The 12,848-nt window shown below is 66.6% G+C and overlaps 1 protein-coding gene across 3 annotated transcripts in view; it reads right to left on the bottom strand.

Moving 5' to 3' along the window:
- The window catches only part of GPSM1 (G protein signaling modulator 1), a 30,582-nt gene that overhangs the window by 11,501 nt on the left and 6,233 nt on the right, over positions 1 to 12,848 (bottom strand). For all 3 annotated transcript variants that reach the window (XM_036856069.1, XM_036856071.1, XM_036856070.1), the window contains 8 exons: positions 10,408 to 10,629; positions 9,598 to 9,733; positions 8,765 to 8,907; positions 8,349 to 8,472; positions 7,995 to 8,110; positions 7,487 to 7,642; positions 6,452 to 6,560; positions 5,187 to 5,310 (listed from right to left, as the gene is read on the bottom strand). In XM_036856069.1, coding sequence (XP_036711964.1) covers positions 5,187 to 5,310; positions 6,452 to 6,560; positions 7,487 to 7,642; positions 7,995 to 8,110; positions 8,349 to 8,472; positions 8,765 to 8,907; positions 9,598 to 9,733; positions 10,408 to 10,629 — 1,130 coding nt within the window. The remainder of the gene's footprint in view (positions 1 to 5,186; positions 5,311 to 6,451; positions 6,561 to 7,486; positions 7,643 to 7,994; positions 8,111 to 8,348; positions 8,473 to 8,764; positions 8,908 to 9,597; positions 9,734 to 10,407; positions 10,630 to 12,848) is intronic.

Genomic DNA, 12,848 nt, shown 5'->3' with positions numbered 1-12,848 from the left:
CAAACATCCAGAGCTTCACAAGAACTAACTGGGCAGGTGGCCTGGAGCGGCTGGCGTGGGCAGCCGTGCCCTTCTCCCTGTCCTGGCCTCCAGGCCCTGAGGAAGCCACACCCCGTCCCCCTACCCTCCTAAGGCCGAGAAACGTGCCAGCCCGAGGTGGGGACGCAGTGATCCTCAGAGGGGCGTCGGCGGTCGCTGTCCCGGGAGCTGGGGAAGGAGTGGCCACAGCGGCCCGACCAGGTGGCAGCCGGGCAGGTCCTAGAAGCGTTCCCCCAGGACTAGGCCAGCTGACGGCCCCCTGTCCCACCGTTTGGCTGTGGTGGTCGTGCGGGCCTGCCGTTGCCCCGCCCCCCAAGAAAACAGCCCCTGGCTGGCAGGCTTCTGCCAGGCCCCAAGCCAGAGGGGCGCAGCCTCGGGGCACACGGCCCACCCACGGTTCGAAGCAGAGGAGCAGAGGGGCTGGGGTCCCCCCGCCCACCCCCAGCGGCACGAGGAACGCAGCTCTAAAGAGGAAACGAGGAAACGAAGGAACTGGCCCCGAACCAAAGGACTGGGGACCCCTCGCCTGGCGGCCCTTACCCCACCCCGCCCCCGGCCTGCAACAGTCCTGCTCCGGCTCCTGCCGCCCCAGCGGGGGGCCTCACTCCTGTCTGCTGGGCCCCGGCCCCGCACGGCTCCTCCTGCCCCTCCACCGTGAAAGGTCCCTCTGAGATGCAGCCCGTGCCCGGCTCCAGGGCGGGTCCCTCACGGCCCATGTGGACAGCGGGTGGAAGGCCCTCCGGGCCTGGCTAAATGCGTCCTCTGTCTGGAGAGCGCGTTCCGAACCCAGCGCTTCCAACGGCCCCTGGGCTGAGCCCGCCCTGACTGGGGGCATTCAGGCACCACTGGCTTCCTGCCCCGCCCGCCCGAGAGTCAGGCCTGGAAACTTCCCAAGGACGGCGCACGGCACCCTCGTCATCCTCTGTCCCCACCAGGCGTCTCGACACACTCTGTCCCAACCCACTGGCTTCCAGCTGCCTGGCCTGGTGCCCCCGACTCCCTCCTCACGTCCACTCCCTACTCCTGGCGGCTCCACCTTCAGAGCCGACCCAGAATCCGAGCCCCCGAGCCCCGCTGCCTCCCTGCCCAGCCTTGCCCTGTGGTCCCTTCTCCATTCAGGGGCCAGAGACATGCCCCAAGGATCTGGGTTAGATCTTCCTCTGATGCTGGACCTGCAAAGGCCCCACTGCTGTGAGGGTGGGGCTTACACAAGGGCCCACGGCTCCTCCCTGGCGGGATCCCTCCTGCCTCAGGGCCCTTGCACGGCTGTTCCCTCCACCAGGACTGCGGTTCCTTCTCAGGCTCAGGGCTCTCTCTCTCCACTCCTTCAAGTCTTCACTCAAATGTCGCTTATAGATTGAATATTCTGCATCCTCCCAGATTTCATATGTCCAAGTCCCAAACTCCAATGTGATGGCACAGCAGGTGGGGCCTGGGGATATGATTAGGGTTGGCTGAGGTCATGAGGATGGGGCCCTCACAATGGGATCAGTACCCACATGAGGAGACCAGAGAGCTCCTTTGCTCTCTTCTCCCAACACCCTACCCACCCCATCTGTAAACCAAGAGGCCCTCACAGAACCCCGCCACGCTGGCACCCCGCTCTTGAACATCCAGCCCCCAGAACTGTGAGAAATAAATGCCCATGGTTCAAGCCGCCCAGTCTGTGGGATTTTGTTACGGGGCTCGAGCTGCCACCCGCTGCCGTATTTATGGCTACAGCCTGCCCCACCCAACTTTCCTAACCAGCCCCCCAAGCACCTGTAACATGTGATTCTCTTTCCGCGCATTTATCATTTATCACTGCTGTGGCCCTAGAGCTTGAACAGGGCTTAGCATACAGTAGGTGCTTTAAGGATGGTGGAATGAGTAGCTAGTGTTTACTGAGTGCCTACCGTGTAAGGCCCCATGGGCAGTTTCATGCACTGTCCCTTCCGGGCTGTCGCCAGCGTAAGAGGTCCTGGCCACCCTCCCAGGACTTTGGACACAGGGGCTCAAGAGAGGGTGACCACCTGGCCAAGGCCACAGAGCCCAGAGGGGTAGAGCCAGGGTCAGGACAGGGGGAGTCGGGGCCGTAGGCATGCCTGCACGGGGCAGGCGTTACAGCAAGTCAGGCTCACCTGGAGAGCCCAAGAGGGTTCAGCTGAGAGTGGCTGGAGAAGAGTCAGATCTAAGGACAGATGAGGGCCCCTGTGGCCCCATAGCCTTGATCTGTGCATCACAGGTGCCTGGCACGCGGGTGGGCTGCAGGCCACTTGCTGAATGCACAGATGGCCAACGATGTGTCTGCATCTTTAGCCCTCCTGGGGACACGAGCTGTGCCCCTGTCGCTGCCAGGTGCTCTTCCCAGGATGACCAGTGGGCCTGCTTCCCAGATGGGGACACTGAGGCACAGCTAGGTCGCCACTTGGTCTGCCAACCAGGACACGCGGAGCCAGGGCCAGAGCCCGCAGCCTAAGCAGCCGCTCAGACATCACTCCACGAACATCCCAACCTCCCAGGGTGGCTAGACGTGGTGTCCAGGGACTCCTGCTGCTCTGGGCCCAGGACGCCCTGAGCAGGGCACAGAGGGGGAAGGGACTGAGGAGCAGCACAGGTGGGGGGGGCAGGGCAGCCCACACCCTGTAGGCAGGCAGGGGGACGTCCACCAGAGGGGACAAGCAGGCAGCCCCGTGGGGCTCAGCGCCGACTCCCCCATCTTATGCGCTGACCGTGCTGCCATGTCAAGGGGGCGCAGCGGGACCTCCATCCAGCATGAGCCCCCGCCCGGTGCCCTCCTGGGGTGGGCAGGGTGGGCACAGCAGGTACCCTGGGAGGACTGACCCTGACCCAGGCAGCAGTGTCAGGGAGGTGCCCCGCCCACCCAGACTCACTCTGGGACCTCTTAGCTGGGGTGGGGGCAGCGAGGGCCGTGAGGGTAACACGTGGACTGAACCCAGCCAGGCTCCGGGTCCTCCAGCTGCATGAAGTGCCAGCCACCACAGGCCACACCTGTGATGCAAGGCCATGCCCACCACAACGGCCACACCCACCGGCTCCCTCCTGCCTCCCTGACCCAGCCCAGGGCCTCCCTCCTCCCCTGGAGATGCTCCTCCACCAGGGCTGGTTAAGGGCCCTCTGGGGGCTCACCTGGCCCCCTTCGCCCCCCCCCCCGCCCACTGCCAGGCTCTGGATATGCAACTCCCCCACCCCCGCCCCCGCCCCCCAGGGACAGTTTCCAGAAGACAGGCACCCGGCTTTCTGGAAACCGGGCCGGCCCACCACCCGCGCTCACCACGCCCCTGAAAGAACGAGTGAACGGACGGATGAAGGAATGATGCCGCCCCTGCAGAAAGCCCTGCCGTGGCCCGCTCCACAGGCCCTGCCCGTCCGGGCTCACCCGACCGGGGGTCTCCTCCGAGCAGGGCTCTTCTCCAGGGCCGCCTAGACTCAGGGAGCTGGCCCACCTCCAGCAGCTGCATCCCAGGGCCGGGGCCCCCAGACCTGCCTCCACGGGCCTCGGGAGGCCGTTCCGGCCACCGTCCTCCCAGGAGGATGGCCTCTTCCCAGCGTCTGCTGGCGGCCCGGCGCCGGCAGCCTGGTGGGAGGAGGCTTCCTGGGGCCCGGCTGGGAAGGGTCTGGGCCCAGGGCAGAGCAGAAGAGCCGGCGTGGGGAGGACAGACGCTGCCTTGTTCCTGCACCCACCCTGTGCCCCCCTTTCCTCAGCTCAAAGAAGGAGGAGGAAAACACCAGGAGAACCCGGGGCTGGGCCGCGCCTCCGCGGGAGCCTTTCCAGACATCGGGCTCAGCCCTGCCCCCACCTGCCGCTGGGGTTCCCAGAGGGTGGCCTCGCAGGGCCAGGCGTGCCAGGGACTCTGGGCGGAGCTGCCCACCCTCGGAAAACCCCGGCCGGAAGGGCAGACACTGGCCTGCACGTGCCGGGGCGGGGTGGGGAGCGAAGGGGGCCACACTCCATCCCATCCCCACCGGCTACAGCACCCCCAAAACAAGGGTGGCTGAGGGTCGCGGCAGCCCATTTCCTCCCTTCCGTCTCAGCCTCTGAGCGAGGGTGACGGGTGCCCCCATCTTCCAGGACAGGCCATTGTCACAAATCCACGAGCATTACAGCACAGAACCCCGGAGACCTGACACCACAGTCGGATGGCTTCCCAGCCTCGTCCTGGGCGGGCCTGGGGGCTTTGGAGGCTGGGGAAGGTGGGCGACCCGGGAACACAGCCATGAGGGGCCTGGGGCTGGACTCTCCGAGGACTCGAGAACCACGGGTTGGGGACGGTGTGGGCTGGGAGGGAGGGAGGGGCAGCTAACTCCCTGCCCAGAGCCTGCCCCGTACCCACCGGCAGCGCGGGAGGCCAGCTCAGGGTGGCCCCCTGCCCCAGCGCCCGTATTTACTGATCTATTTGCTTGGCGGCGAACGTTCTGTTCTTGTGTGGGTAGCGTCACTGACCTGTACAGGGCGACCAGCAGCCCGTGAAGGAGGTCATTACAGCAGCCGTGGCTGATCCGCGGGCCTCGGCCGATTCGTACCCGGCTCACGGCTCCCTCGGCCTCTGGCTGATTTGGCCCCTCCCTCCTGCCAGCAGCCCCCTCCCACTCCATCCCTACAAGAAGCCCTCCCCCAGGTCCAGCCCCCAGCCTGGAGGGGGGTCGTCAGCCCCAGAGGAGTGGGGTGGCTACGGAGGAGCAGGGAGGGACCCCCTCCTCCTCGTGCCTGCCCTGGTGATAAACCTGGGGGGTTCAGGGCGACCCCAGGGCCTCACTGCCCCAGAGCCATGAAGGACTGGCCTGAAAGCCCCTCTGCCCGCGCTGTGTCCCGCACCTTCCAATCTCAGGATCCCGACTTGCCCCCAGCACCCTGTCCTTGCCCACCCCACTGTGAGCTCTGGAGTGAGCTGGTGATGGGGCTCAGATGCGGACACCCCCCAGGGACAGGGGCTCAACACCTTATGCGGGACCCCTTCCCTTAGCTGGCAGCTCTGTTAAATAGTCTCCTGTTTGAGGGCGAAGCCCATTGGGCCCCAGCGTGAGCCGGTACCCCCTCTACCCCGGCAGCCCTCCTGCCACCCCCCTGCCCTCTCAGGCCTCTGCCTCTCAGGCTGAGGTCTGAGCCCGCAGGAGAGCGGGACCCCACGCGCAGCCCAGGAGCTCACCTTGGGCCTCGTAGCCGGCCAGGTCTGGCTTCTCCGCGGCTGCCGGGCTGGACAGCCGGCCCAACGCCAGCTGCAGCTGCGCCACGTTCATGCGGGCCGTGAGCTCCCCACTGCGGTCCCCGATCTGCAGCCGGGCAGGGCCAGGTCAGTGGGCTGCGAGGCCCCCTGTGGACTCCCACGGGGCAGTCACGGCCCCGGGTCTCCAAGGGCACTAGGCCCACTGCGCCCCAGAGGTGGAGTCTGGCGGGGGTCCCGGGGGGGGTAGCCTCGCGTGCCCCTGAGCCCCGCTCACGCCCCAGCCCAGCCGTGCCACGTGGGGCCCTCCCGCGGGCAGTCAGCCTGCACCTTTCTCAGCCCCGTGCCCGCCAGGCTCCCGGCGAGGACCCTCGCTGCAGGGAAGCCACGTGCTTACCCAGGAGCAAAGCCACGGGAAAGGCAGGTGGGGGGACCCCACGTGGAGTTCCAGGGCCCCTGCTTGTGCTCAGAGGGACACAGGGGCCGGTCCCGCTGGTAGCCCAGGCATAGGGGCTTTCCAAGCCAGGACCTCCCCTGACCCGAGCTCTCCTCCCCACCTCCACCGGGACACCGAAGGGCCTTGCCCGCCTGTGGACTTGGGGCTGTCTGTAGCGGGTCTGGGGAGCGCTGGGGAGGGAGGTGACCTGGCTCTGCCGCTGGGGCTGCTTCCCAGAGGTGGGTGGGGGCTGAGGAGGGGACCAGCCGGGAGCCGGGGAGCCGGGGCTCACCCGCGCCGACCCTGTAGTGCCCAGCCGTGGGCTGCCCTGACCCCAGCAGGAGGGTCCTGGGTGGACAGGCCCACTTCGCCAGGAAGGTGTCTGGTTGAGGGGTCCCAGGGGAAGATCCCCCAGGGGCGGCCGTGCCTTTGTGCCCCTGGCAGGTATTTCCACCCTGGGTGTCGGGCAGAGGCATTCCATGGCCCAGCCTGGCACACTTCCGTCGGGGACAGAAGCAGCCGGTGGTGGCTGCTGAAAGGTGACACTGACGGTGACACTGACCCTCTACGGGCGGAAAACAGGCCCCACGCCTCCCTCCCGACCCCTTGGCTACAGCAGACAAGCAGCCGTCAGGTCTCAGAAGTCACGGGGTGGCTGGGCCCCTTCGCAGCAGGTGGCGACATTCAGGAAAGAGCCTAGAGCACACAGAGGCACCGGCCCATCTGGAGGGGGCTGGGCAGCACCGGGGATGGGGGGCTCCAACGCTGGCGAAGGCCAGGGTTGGGGGCTGAGGGGAGGGCAGGCCCGGCTCACCTCCTGGGAGATCTCCAGGTGCTTCTTGGCGAAGGTCAGGGCCTGTGCTGGGCTCCCCATGGATACGTAGGCGTTCCCCAGGCTCCAACACGCCCGGCCCTCACCCACTCTGCCAGGGAGGGAAACTGAGTCCACGTCTGCACCCCAGGCCTGCCAGCCTGCCCACCAGTCCAGCCGTCCCAAGCCCCCAGCCTCCGGGTGGTCAGGCCCATCACGAACTGGAGATGGGGGGGCGGGGTGCTCCGTGGGTGGTCCAGGGTCCCTGGCGTGGCCTTGATTGCCCCCTAGTGGCCGGTGAGGCTCTCACCCCTGTGGCTCCCTGAGCAGCAATGAGCTCATTCCCTTGATCGTAAATTTTTAAATGGAGGTATAAGTAATGTAACATAAACTTAACCACTGTAAAGCGCACGATTCAGCAGCTCTGCGTACGTTTACCGTCTACGACCATCGCCTCCATCTCGTTCCAAAGCATCAACACCCAAAACAAAAACCGCAGGCCACTTTAAGCCTCCCGGCAGAGCAGCTTTCTAGAAGACCCCTCCTCTCCACCACCCACGAGGGGCCCTGGCCTGTGGCTCTGAACCCTCTTGCTGCCACTGCCGCCCCCAGACCTGCGTGCATGGCTGTGTGTTTAGGGGTCTTCGGTCAGCCAGTCTGTCTCTCTGTAGAGACTGACGTTTACAGACGTAGAGAGAGGGGGGCACGGGGGCGTTCAAGGGGGCAATGGGCCGGGCACTGGGGCACAGCCCCCCCCAACCAGCTTGCGCCAAGGGTCACTGCGAGCAGCTGGCCCAGCGTCCACTGGTCTCAGCCAGTCCCACCCAGTGGGCGGCGTGGCCAACTGCTGGAGGAGGCTGAGCCCAGGCGGGGCCGCCTCGCGCAGGGTCCCTTGGTGGTCGGCGGCAGAGCAGGGCCTCAGACCCAGGCCAGCAAGCCTAGGCCACTGTAATCAGCTTGCTGTTCAGCCCGGGGGCCTGAGGGGCGATCGGGGCCCCCCGGTGTGGGCGGGGCGGCGCGCGTCCCCGCCGCACGCACCTGTCGGCCAGCTCCTGGGCGATGAGCAGGTGCCGCAGGTGGTACTCGGCAGCGCGCTCGTAGTCTTGCAGCAGCGTGTACGTGTTACCCAGGCTGTAGCAGGCCTGCGCCTCCACCGCCTGGTCCTTGAGCTGCCGGGACAGCTGCAGAGTCTTCCTGTGGGGGCGGGGGTCACCCCAGAAAGGAAGGTTCCAGGATCCCCCTCCACAGGGGCCAGGGCACTGCTCACGCTCCCCCAGCGCCCCTTCCCAAGGGCTATGTGGGGGGCGGTGGGGAAGCAGCCCTTTGGCCCCGAGGCCTCCAGCCCCAGGACCCCACTGGGGGTCTCTCTGGGCTCCATCGGTCGCCCTTCCGGGGTGGCACAGAGCCCCCCGCATGGCCCCTGGGGAGGCTGGGAGGGCAGAGCTTGGGGTGGGCGCCTCCTTGGCCCGGGGTCCAGGCTCCCTCACTCCCCTAGGGCCCACCCGCTCCCTGGCTGGGCGGTGGGGGTGGGAGGGGTGCTGCCTACTTGTAGTACTCGGCGGCCACGTCGAAGCGCCCCAGGAAGATGTGGGCGTTCCCCAGGTTGCTGTAGGCCCTCCTCTCTGCCGCCTTGTCTCCAAATTCCTTGGCAATGGCCAGGCGCTGAGGACACGGACGGAAGGCCCAGGTGGTCACGGAGCAGCCCGGGACCCAATGCAGATGGCAGGTGCTGCCCCCCGCCCCACTGCCCGGCACGGCCAGCCTGGTGTCCGTGCGCCCAGAGGGGCAGCCCCGGGAGCCCCGGCACCAAGCCCAGATGAAGCGAGGGGGCTGGTGGGGTGTCCCGGCCGTCTCGCTCCGACCCTACGTCGGGGCCACCCCGTCGCTGCCACCCGCTCACCTCCTTGTGGAAGGTCGTGGCCTCCGTGAAGCTCCCCAGCAGGTAGTGGGTGTTGCCCAGGTTGCCATAGGCCCTGCCCTGGGCTGCCCGGTCGCCCAGCTCCTTCACCAGGGACAGGTTCCTCCTGGGGGCCAAGTCTGTCTGAGCTGTGTCCCTCCCAGCGACCCACCCGCCCAGGCTAGAAGACGCTGAGCGGGAGGCCTGCACACAGCCCCTCCCCGGGTCGTGCCCCCAGATGAGGGCGGCTCTGCACGGTCTGAGCTCCCAGGCTCGGGTCAGCGCCCCCCCGCCCCCGACTCTGGTTTTCAGGTGCAGCCTGTGCCGGCCAGGCCGAGGACAGGGGCGGGTGGGGGTGAGGAGGGAGCCCACCCAGGTCCCCGCGTGTGTGGAGCGCGGGGACAATCCCGCCTGCTCACTCGTAGAACTCGGAGGCCCGGCGCAGCGTCTCGCGGACGGCAGGCGGCAGGTGCCCAGGGTCCTGTGCTGCGTTCCAGGACAGCTGCTTGCCCTTGGCGTGGTACACGTTGCCAATGTTGTAAAGTGCCCTCGCCTCCCCGACCTGTGGGTGACACTGAGGTTGGGGGGGGGGGCGTCTCCAAAGCCACAGCCCCCGAGGAGCCGGCCGCTCAGGCCCTGTGCACACAGAGCTGGTGTTCCCATCGCCTGGTCCGCGGTCCCCGCTGTTCCTCGGGCCCCGAAGGCAAGGGCCTGGGGGGTGGCAGCACCAAGTCTAGACACTGAGGTAGGGGTCACGGGGAGGGAGGGACCTGTCCCCACCCCTCCTGGTCACCCAAGGGTCAGGGCTCTGGCTCTGCTCAACCACCTCCGAAGGTGGCCTGGGGCGAGTCAGTCGCCTCTCCACCACAGTTTCCTGGTCCACACAGGGGCAGGGATGCTTATCCCACAGGGCCACGGTGGGAGGACACAGAGCAGGGCTGTCACCGCTGCTCGAACGGTGCTGCCTCTCCAGCCAGGTTCCTTCCAGAGCCGGCCCCCACCCCCGTCTCCCTCTGGCCCCAGGAGTGACTGGGGGTGTTGGTGGCTTCAGAGGGGAGGGCGGGGAGAGGGGAGCTGACATGGAAGATGGGAGCCCGGGCCTCAGCCCCACAGCGTCGGTGTGAGCCAAAGTGCCCTCGTTTCTGAAGGGGACCGTCGTCCCACAGGAGGAGCACATGGGGCTGTGAGTGGTGTCACCTGCGGCCCCAATCCCAGACCCAGACGGGGCCACAGGTCGGGGGCCGCCACCCACCTTGTCCCCCTGCTCCTGGGCGATGTCCAGGTGCCGCTGGCAGCAGACAATGGCCTCGTCAAAGCGGCCCAGCACCTTGAGTGTGTTGCCCAGGTTCCCACTGGCCTTGGCCTCCCCCATGCGGTCACCGATGGTCCTGGAGGGCAGGAAAGAGGGAGGGGCTGGACCAAGGACTGGCGGGACCCTGAACCCAGCAGGGAGCCCTGGTGACGGCGGCAAGGGCCTGGGAGGACCGGGAGCCCACGGACACTGGGATGGTGCTGGGCAGGGGTCCCGTGGCGGGTGGGCCCAGCTCAGGACCACTTCTCTGCTAGGCCAGTCTGGGGGAAGGGCTTGCGAAGACCGGCCTGGAGGCAGGAGAGTTGGGGGCCTGGCAGAGGGAATTAACCATGCAGTGTGTATTTGCTGCGTGTCTGCCGGCAACACACACTGGCTGGACGCTGAAACCAGCGCTCACCAGCTGGAGGGGAAGGGCCTGAGGGCAGGGTGGTTGGAAGCTCCGCCCCCACCAGGAGATCTGGGGGCTGATGGGGTGGGGGGGGGTCCTGCAGGCCTGAAGGAGCAAGAGGGGGCAGGGAACACGCAAGGGGAGGGTGTTCCGGGGAGGGACAGCAGCGGGGAAGTTCTGGAGGCCCGAGGAGAACGGAGACACTGGGAAATGGGGGGGGGGGGCGGGGAGTGGCTCAGGTGGGGCTGAGTGGGCGGGGCCAGCAGGAGGAGGTTGGTCGGGTTCGTGGTGAGAGCAGGGCTGGGGGGGGCCCCCAGGGACAGGACGACTCTGCACAGGGCAGCTGGGGCAGCCGAGCTCACCGAGCCAGCAACAGGTCATGCTTGTGGTACTCCAGCGCCCGGGCGTACTCCTTCAGGTAGAAGTAGGCGTTGCCCAGCTGGCTGTAGATGGCACTCAGCGTCTTCAGGTCCTCGGTGCCCACCTGCACAGCGGCCTCAAAGAAGGCCACGCCCGCCTTGAAGTCGCCAGCCTTGCACAGCCGCTCACCCTCCAGGGCCAGCTCCAGACACGAGGCTTCCATCCTGGGCGGAGAGGAGGGGTCGGGGGTCTCAGCCTGCCCCTCACGCTCCTCCACGTCACCACACCACTCGGACCGCGGGGCCAGTGCGGTGCCCGGGGGCGTGGGCGTCAACCTCTCTTTGGGTGAATGCCCAGGTTGGCACATGGTGCGGCTCACCTGTGCCACAGCCTCACGGCTCCCCTTCCCCACCCCCACGGCACCCGGCATGAATCTGCAACTGCGGCCAGACCCTCGCCCAGAGGCGGCCTGCAAACACTACCTCCCTCCCCCAGTCCCAGCTGCTGGGGCGAGGGGCCGCCCCTGGGCCAGGCGCTACCTGCCACCCTCCAGAGTGGCTCCGGCGGCCTGGGGCAGGCCCTGATCCCCACTGAGGATGACAGGGGTGCACAGGGTCAGCCAGATGGTCAGGGCCACACAGGCAGGATCCGATCCCAGCCCCTCCCGGGTCCTGCATCCTGGAGCAGGGCCCCCACCCTCCAAGCTCTGAGTGGGGGGGGGGGCGCTGGGGACTCGGCCGTCACCTGTCCTCACCTCCCATTTTCTGGCGGGGCGTGGCTGCATCTGAGTCGACGGCCTGCGCTGGGGCCCGAGGGGGGCTGGGGGCGCAGGTGCAGAAAAAGCCAGGGAGAGGGCCCCCACCGAGGCAAGCGGCCCCTGCCACCCCGCACCCCACTGAGACCGCAGGGCAAGAGCAGAGCAGCCCCTGGAAAGGCGGGAGCCAGCTCTGGGCCGCCCCATTATCCTCCCCTTACTCCCATTGCTTTCGGATGTCATCAGAGTTCAAGGAAAACCTACAGACAGTAATTTATAATAAAACGTGCGCACCAGACAGCCAGCTGCACCCCAATACGCTGGCCCTGCTTCGGTGTTAGAATCGTACAATGATCAGGAGTTACTGGAGGGGGGGAACCAACGCATTCCCTTAAAAAATGAAGTTGTTTAGGGTAGTGTTTCTCAACCGTTTCTTTTCTTTTTTAAAAAATAAATTTATGTATTTATTTATTTTTGGCTGCATTGGGTCTTCGTTGCTGCGTGCGGGCTTTCTCAAGTTGAGGCACGCAGGCTTCTTGTTGCAGTGGCTTCTCTTGCTGCGGAGCATGGGCTCTAGGCGTGCAAGCTTCAGTAGTTGTGGCTCACAGGCTTCAGTAGTTGTGGCTCGTGGACTCTAGAGTGCAGGTTCAGTAGCTGTGGTGCACGGGCTTAGTTGCTCCACGGCATGTGGGATCTTCCCGGACCAGGGCTCGAACCTGTGTCCCCTGCATCGGCAGGCGGATTCCTAACCACTGCGCCACCAGGGAAGTCCCTCAACCGTTTTATCCAAACGCCCCTTTGATAGAAACCACAACGCCCCATTCACTCCGCTCCTGCGTTACCAACAGGGTACTTATATTTACAACGATAGCTACACCTCAAGAACAGGCTGGGGTGAGGCTGGTTGAGCCCCTGGAGAAGCTGGGCCCAGCGCCCCGCGCCCCACAGGCTCAGCGCCTTCTGTCAGCACCTTCACCACGCCCCTTGTCCACTCACGACTCCCCAGCGTCGGGGCCACTCCTCCTGGGGAAGTGGGCTCCTCCCCCCCTGGAGGATGCAGGGCCCGCACCAGAGGACCCCGCCATCTCCCCCACCCCCGATTCAAGCAGAGCCCCGTGGCCTCTCAGAGAGCCGGGGTCAGGGACGTGGCCTCGAGACCAGGATGCCAGACCCTTTCGCCTCCCGCCCACGCCATGCCCAGTCCTCAGCAGCCCCCTCGCCAGCAGCTCTGGGAAGGGCCCTCCGGATGCCATGTCGCAGGAGCCCACGGGCAGCCCCACTCCACCAGGGCCACGCACGGGGCTCCTTAATTAAGGCCTGCGTGCCCCTGCCCAGCTGCTCCCTACACGGCTAACTGCCCTCTCCTCCCGGGGACTCGGTCTGACACGCAGGTGTTTTTGGAGCCCCGCTGGCTCTGGCAGATCTGAACACAGGTGTGGCCTCCCCCCGCCCACCTCCCTGCCCAGACATGTGGCATCAGTGGCTCAGAGCAGAGGAGGTTTCTGGCTTGGGAAGGGCCCGGGGCCTAGAAGCCAAGGGGGCAGGGGCGCAATGTTGGGGTGTCTGAAGCAGTCTCCTGGAACTGCAGACTGGGAAAGCTAACCAGGCCTGCACGTGGGGAGGCCACCTGGGGAGGCACCAGGCGGGGCGTCCCAGGTCAGAAGCCCCACCCCCTTCCTTGTCCCAAGA

The sequence above is a fragment of the Balaenoptera musculus genome, chromosome 6, assembly GCF_009873245.2.
Source record: "Balaenoptera musculus isolate JJ_BM4_2016_0621 chromosome 6, mBalMus1.pri.v3, whole genome shotgun sequence".
Lineage (NCBI taxonomy): Eukaryota > Metazoa > Chordata > Mammalia > Artiodactyla > Balaenopteridae > Balaenoptera > Balaenoptera musculus.
Note: the sequence above shows the minus strand (reverse complement) of the source record. Positions and strands in the feature narration are given on the sequence as shown.